A 5,961-nucleotide genomic window follows, 5' to 3' on the forward strand; every position below is an offset into this window, starting at 1 on the left:
AAATAAATTTAATGAGGTAGATACATATAAAATAACATACACAGACAATAACCAGTTACAAGACATAATGGGGAAAAAACTTTTACAACTGCAACAAACAAGATAAAATACTCATGAATAAACTTGACAAGGAATGTGAAGAAAACTTCAAAATGCTCCTGAAAGTGCTCTTGAACAAATAAAAGACTAAGTAGTCTTGAACACAAAGGAAGACCTTCCTTATTTTTGGATAAGATGACTCAGCTTCATAAAAACAACAGTAATCCTGAAGTTATACATAAATTTAATACAATCCTAATAAAAGATACCAGCAACATGTTGGAATAGCTAGGAAACTCCTGAAATTAAAGGCAGTGGAAGGAGGATTAGCCCTACCAGATACCAAAACGCAATAATGGGAATTGAGTTCAATCTCTTTCCCCTATTGCCGTAGTTGCAGATACAGTCTTCTTTGCTGTACACACACACACACACACACACACACACACACACACACACACACACACACACAATGTAATTCCTATGTATGAGACCAGCACATGAAGGGACAGAGCTGTGAGACAGACTAGAAAGCTCAGAAATAGGTCCAAAAGCATTTGGATGTTTACTATATGATACAGGTGCACTTCAGATCACTGGAGAAAAGATGGCCTCTTAAATAAACTGTGCTGGGATAGAGGGATAGACATTTGGAAAAAGATTAAATTGGATCTGTAAACTAAGTACAAAACCACATGAGTATTAGAAAACAGGTGAATTCCATTACAACTATGTGAGAAAAGCCTTTCTAACTAGGATTCAAAATCTAGATGCAATAAATGAAGAGTGATTAAATCAACCGTCTAAAAATAGAAAGCTTTTAATAGCAAAACCCACCATAAACAAATTAAAAAAACCCTGGGAGAAATAGTTGCACTATAACAAAGATAAAGCACTAATACCTCTAATATATATTTTAAACAAATTTTTAAATCCAAGGGAAAGAATTCCCCCAAATCCAAAAGGAAATGGACCAAATACATGGAAGACAATTTACAGGAAAAAGATAATGAAATGACTCGTAAACAAATGAAAAGCTAATTTCACTCATACTAATAGAAATGTAAATTAAAATGCATTGAAATACTATTTCCTGGCTCTCAGATTCACAGGGGTGTGGGGGAAACAGATGCTGTCATACCTTGCTGGTAGGAGTGCGAAATTTGGGGAAAGGGGAATTGAGAATAGCTAACAAAATAAATATTTATCTACTTTTCCTTCTTGGAATTAGTAATATGCCTCCACAAATACAAGCAACCTATGTGCAAGGTTATCCATTACTCCATTATTTTTAATAGCAAAGGCCTGAAAAAAACCAAATGCCCATGCAAAAGACAGTTTAATAAGTACAGAACAGCCTCAAAATGGAGTAGTATGTGGCTCTACAAAAGAATGAGGAAAGTCTCTATGAACTGATAAAAAGATATTTTAACTGAAAAAAGCAAGGCACAAAAAAGATGTATATGCTAACTTTTATAGTAATGCATAGTGGCTTGTTTTGCAAAAGAGACCCCGGAAGAATAAACCAGAAATGATTTCAAATGATTACCCATGGTATGGGAACAAGATGGAAGAGACAGGGATGGAATTGAGACTTCTAAGTTCAGCTTTTTTTTTTTCTTTTTGACCCTTGGAACAGGTAAAAACAAATGTTTTACATATTCAAAAAATAAAATTATATCATAAAGACTCAAGGGGAAAAAATTGCGTGCAAGCAGAAACAGATGAAACTATTGGTATATCAAATCGATAACACATAGTGCTAAATTTATAGCCAAAGAAATCCTGAACCTGACCTGGCAGGTTTTCGTTGCTAGTGGTTTGGATGCAGTGATTCTGAAACTATTTTGGGTGTATTCTAGGATTAAGCAAATTATTATATATATTGATATTTTTCGGGAACCAGGTTCTTACTGTGGGAGAAAGGAGATGGAAATACTAACTTTTAGTTTTAAAAAAGAAATTCTTGGCTCAGTCCACTGAGAAGGCCTAGAGCCAACGATACCAAGGTAACAATAAGCACATCTAGTGCTCAGATACTGGTTTCTAAGCCCCCATCCCCCCATTAAAAGGCACTAAGGCTTCTTTGAGAAATGGCTGACTCTAGGTCTCGGTCAAAGTACAAGAGAGAGCTGGACTAATACTCAGAGACTTATGGGAAATGTCAAAGGATGCAGAGACCAACCTGAACACCCAGCCCAAACAGCCAGCATCTCATCTCTACAAATTTGAGGTGGGGGCTCCTTCCCCTGCCCGGCACAGGGACGTCTGAGATCAGCACCCAGAAGGATGCAGGAAGTGGGGCAGTGCTTGAGATCAAACCAGGCTCTCTTGTCCACCACAGCTAACAACTCCACCACCTGCAGAAGACCCTGCCCTTCTGATGCCCCTGGCCCTGCCAGGATGGCAGACTCCACATCTGGCAGCCAAGTGGCTCATCCTTGAAAATCCCTGGCAGACTCCAGCAGCCTCTTTCCTGCTCCCTCTCCTGCCCTCTGCAGTCCTCTCCACCTACCTTTCCATCCTTTCAATACTCAAAACTCTTAAACCCTCCAGGGTCTGCCCACTGCACCCAGAGGACAATTCAAACTCCCCAGCTCACATAACTGGCTCTGTTCCAGCTCCTCCCACCCACCACCTGTGCCTGCTTCAGGGCCCTTGCACCCTCAGACCTTTTTTGTGGGAGTTCACATCACAGCCAGTGGTCACTGCTCAGAGACACCCTTCCTGACGAAGATAAGGCTCCCCTCCCACCCCAGTCTCCACTCTAATTACCCTGTTTTATTTTCTTCCTACCAATTCTCTTCTGCCATGACCTTGGTTTTTCCTTTGATTACTTGTTCAGCTTCCCTCTCCCACACCTGCTTGTAAGCACTTACTGGGGCCAGGAGCAGATAGCACACAGTAAGAGCTCAATGGATGCTCTGGGCAAGTGAGCCAACAACCCCAGTCCTCCCCTGGTTACCTGGCACAGTGGCCGGAGTACGGCTTTTGGAACCAGTCCTACCACGGTTGAAACCTCAGCTTTGCCACTTCAAGTTTCCTGAGACCTTGAACAAGTCCTGTCACCAAAGTCTCAGTTACTTCAACTCTAAGATGGGGACACATCACCTTCCCTGCAGGAAAATCTTCCCAGGGCACTTCTCTGACTCCTGAGGCTGAACAGAATACCTGCCCAGGAGGCAGGGGCGGGGGAGCAGGGGTGAGCCCTCCAGCACCCCAAGCTGGCTGGTCTTTTTCAACACCAGCCTGGGGCAGGGTCGGGGGCCTCCCCTCGCCTCTTCCCCTCCCGGCCTCCCTGTCCGCAGCTGAACACAGAGAGGAATGGACTCCGGGCTCCCTGCCCCTGTCCCCCGTCACTGAGTGAGGGATACACCCAGAACCCCGGGGCGGACCCCACTGTCCCTGAAGGCTCTCTAGCGGCAGCATCCATCCATCCTTTCCTCCAGCCGATCCTAGCTTCGGAGACAGCACCCACTTCTCCCAACAGACGAGGCCCTTTCCCTTCTTCACAAGCACTAGGCAGGCCAGCCTTCCTGCTCCCATTTCACAGCCCAGCAAACTGAGGTCTGGTGTGGGAGGAGGCCTTGAGTCCGTACTAGCTGGCTCTTCCAGCTACTCGCGCAGCCGAGGAAGCTTGCTTCTCGAGCCCAGCCGGCGGCGGAGCGCGCGGCAGAGCGGGTCTCCAGCAGCGGCGAGGTGGGGGCGTGCCCTCGCGGTCCCCTCCCGGCCGCCACCCGCGCACGCACCCGCGCCCCTGGGGCGCATCCCTGCTCGCCTCGCAGCCCCCCCACCCCACCCTACCGCCGTCCACCAGCCCTGCCGCGGGGACTCCCGCCCCGCCGGCCACGCGCGCTGTCACCCGCGCGCACCGGGGCCCCGGGGCAGCCCCGCGCGTCCCCGCGCAGCGGCCCGGACCCCCGCCGTCCCGCCGGGCTCGCAGCCCCGCACCTCCGCGTCGCCACCTCCGGGCGCTCGGGTCCGGCGGCCGCCGCAGCCACTCCCAGCGCCCCCGGCCGCACCCCCACTCACCGGCTCCTGGAGCGCCCGACCCCGGAGCCCGGCCCCTGGGCAGCGCCCGCCGCGCCCGCTGCGAGCCTGGGCGCCGCCGACCCGGGCTGCTGCCCGCCGCGCGCCGCCCGTCGCCCGCCAGGCTCCTGGGCGCAGCCCGCCGTGCGCTGGCCGCTGGCCCTGGACCAGCGCGGCCGCGGCGCCCCCTCGCGGCCGCACGGGGACGCGAAGGACGGGCAGGGCGCGGGGAGGGGCTGCGGGAGCCCCTGTCGCGCGGTCCCCTTCCCACTCCCTCCAGAGACCTCCCATACCCGAGGCGTCCCTGCTCATCAGGACTCTCCTCCGTGGCTCGCCTCCCACCCCTGTGAGTGGGGCCCCCTACAAACATCAGATGCCAACCCCCCTGCCCGCCCCCAGCATGGCTGCGGCTGGACTTTGCACCTGAACTGCCCTCCTCGACTCCCTCACCTGGAAAACCCCTGGCATCCTAAAATCTCTTTTCCTCAAGGCTAGGCCCTGGCCGCTCCTCTGGACTCTCCTGCGATGGCCACTGAACTGTGCTTTTTCTGTGCTCCTGTGTCTGGTGGGTACAGGGTGAGCAGCAAAGGGTGGGGAAGACTGCTCATCACCACCCCAAGCGGCTTCTGTAGGGGAGGTGGTCCCAGGAACCGGCCCCCTGGGAGGGTGGGTCCCCACTGTGGAGACACTGAGATGTTAAGAGGATAACCGGTGCGCTATTTCACTTTTAGGATGGGGAGGGGACCTGAATAAGATCGGATGACCTCCCTCAGCTGGCTCCATTTGGACATTAAAAGTGTCCTGGTTTGTCCCAGCATAGCAGTCAGGACCTGTCTGAGGCGATGTGGCAGGTTACCCAACCTAACTAGCTTTAGAAAAAATACTTTATTGGCTCATGAAGCATTAAAAGCCGAGGTATTCTGCTTTCGGGAATAGTTAGATCCAGACGCTTGAACACTGTGAATAGGAATCCAACGCTCCCATCTCCCAGACCTTCTATGGCAGAATGGCCCCGAGCAGCCCTGGGTTGACACCCTCAGGAAGAGCACACCTGCCTGATATTCCTGAGAGAGCCCAGAGCTGCCGCACAGGCTCTGAGGAGGCCGGCTCTGGCCATTTCCAAAGACCTGAAGAATGAGGGTTACAGGCGTAGGTGTTGTCTCGCTGGAGCTGAGGGTAAACTAGCCCTTGTGCTAAACCTGAGGGTGGAGTAGGGCGCTGCTCTAGCATGCCCCTAGGGCTGTTTCCAGAAGACTGGACAAATAAAAACAACAGAGTCCAGCCCATATCTTGCACAGTTGGTGAAACTGAGGTCTGGAGAGAGCAGGCATCTGCCTGGGGCACATAGGTGTGTTAGGGCCAGTTGACGGGATGGGCTGGGCAGGGAGGCAGCAGGGCCTTGTGACAAGGCTAGGGCCAGAGGCTGGTCCCAGTGAGGGTCATGCCTGAAACCAGTGCCAACAACCAGGCTGTGGTGAAGGGGAAGAAGAAAAGAGGTAGGTTGGGGGAGGTTCCCAGCACATAGACTTACCTCGAGGCTTAGGTGCTAAGGCCAGTCCTGAGGCCAGTGGGTCTTCGCTGGTCAGGCCCTGTGTGCCTCCTGGAGGCATGCTGGGGCTCTCGGTAGAAGAGCTGGCCTGCTCACCTGTGACACGCTGAGGCCTGAGCAGCCCTTCAGGGCCCCCTCACAGGGTATAGCTCAGAGGAGGAGAGCCAATCTTTCCCCAGCCCACCCTTCTCTGTGAACAAAGGCTTGGGGACCACTGAGGCCCTGTTGTCACATGGGGTGCAGGAATCGGGCTGCTTGGAGTCTGGGCACTGCTTGGTGGAGGAACCGCATCCTGAGGGTGGACTTGCTCATGGCCACACCACATGTTCCAAGTGGTTGAGTGA

At 52.0% G+C, this 5,961-nt stretch overlaps 1 protein-coding gene across 1 annotated transcript; it reads left to right on the forward strand.

Moving 5' to 3' along the window:
- The first annotated feature begins 2,200 nt into the window (after positions 1-2,200).
- Positions 2,201-4,563, forward strand: LOC130836414 (basic proline-rich protein-like). Its single transcript, XM_057708448.1, has 2 exons — positions 2,201-2,272; positions 3,655-4,563. The coding sequence occupies exons 1-2, from the start codon at positions 2,201-2,203 to the stop codon at positions 4,561-4,563; spliced, it is 981 nt and encodes a 326-aa protein (XP_057564431.1).
- Positions 4,564-5,961: the final 1,398 nt, after the last annotated feature.

This window comes from Hippopotamus amphibius, chromosome 15 (assembly GCF_030028045.1).
Source record: "Hippopotamus amphibius kiboko isolate mHipAmp2 chromosome 15, mHipAmp2.hap2, whole genome shotgun sequence".
Lineage (NCBI taxonomy): Eukaryota > Metazoa > Chordata > Mammalia > Artiodactyla > Hippopotamidae > Hippopotamus > Hippopotamus amphibius.

Coding starts and splice junctions, on each gene's coding strand:
- LOC130836414 (XM_057708448.1), top strand. CDS start 2,201: ATGTCAAAGGATGCAGAGACCAACCTGAACACCCAGCCCAAACAGCCA. Junction 2,273..3,654: donor CTCATCTCTACAAATTTGAG/GTGGGGGCTCCT, acceptor TGGCTCTTCCAG/CTACTCGCGCAGCCGAGGAA.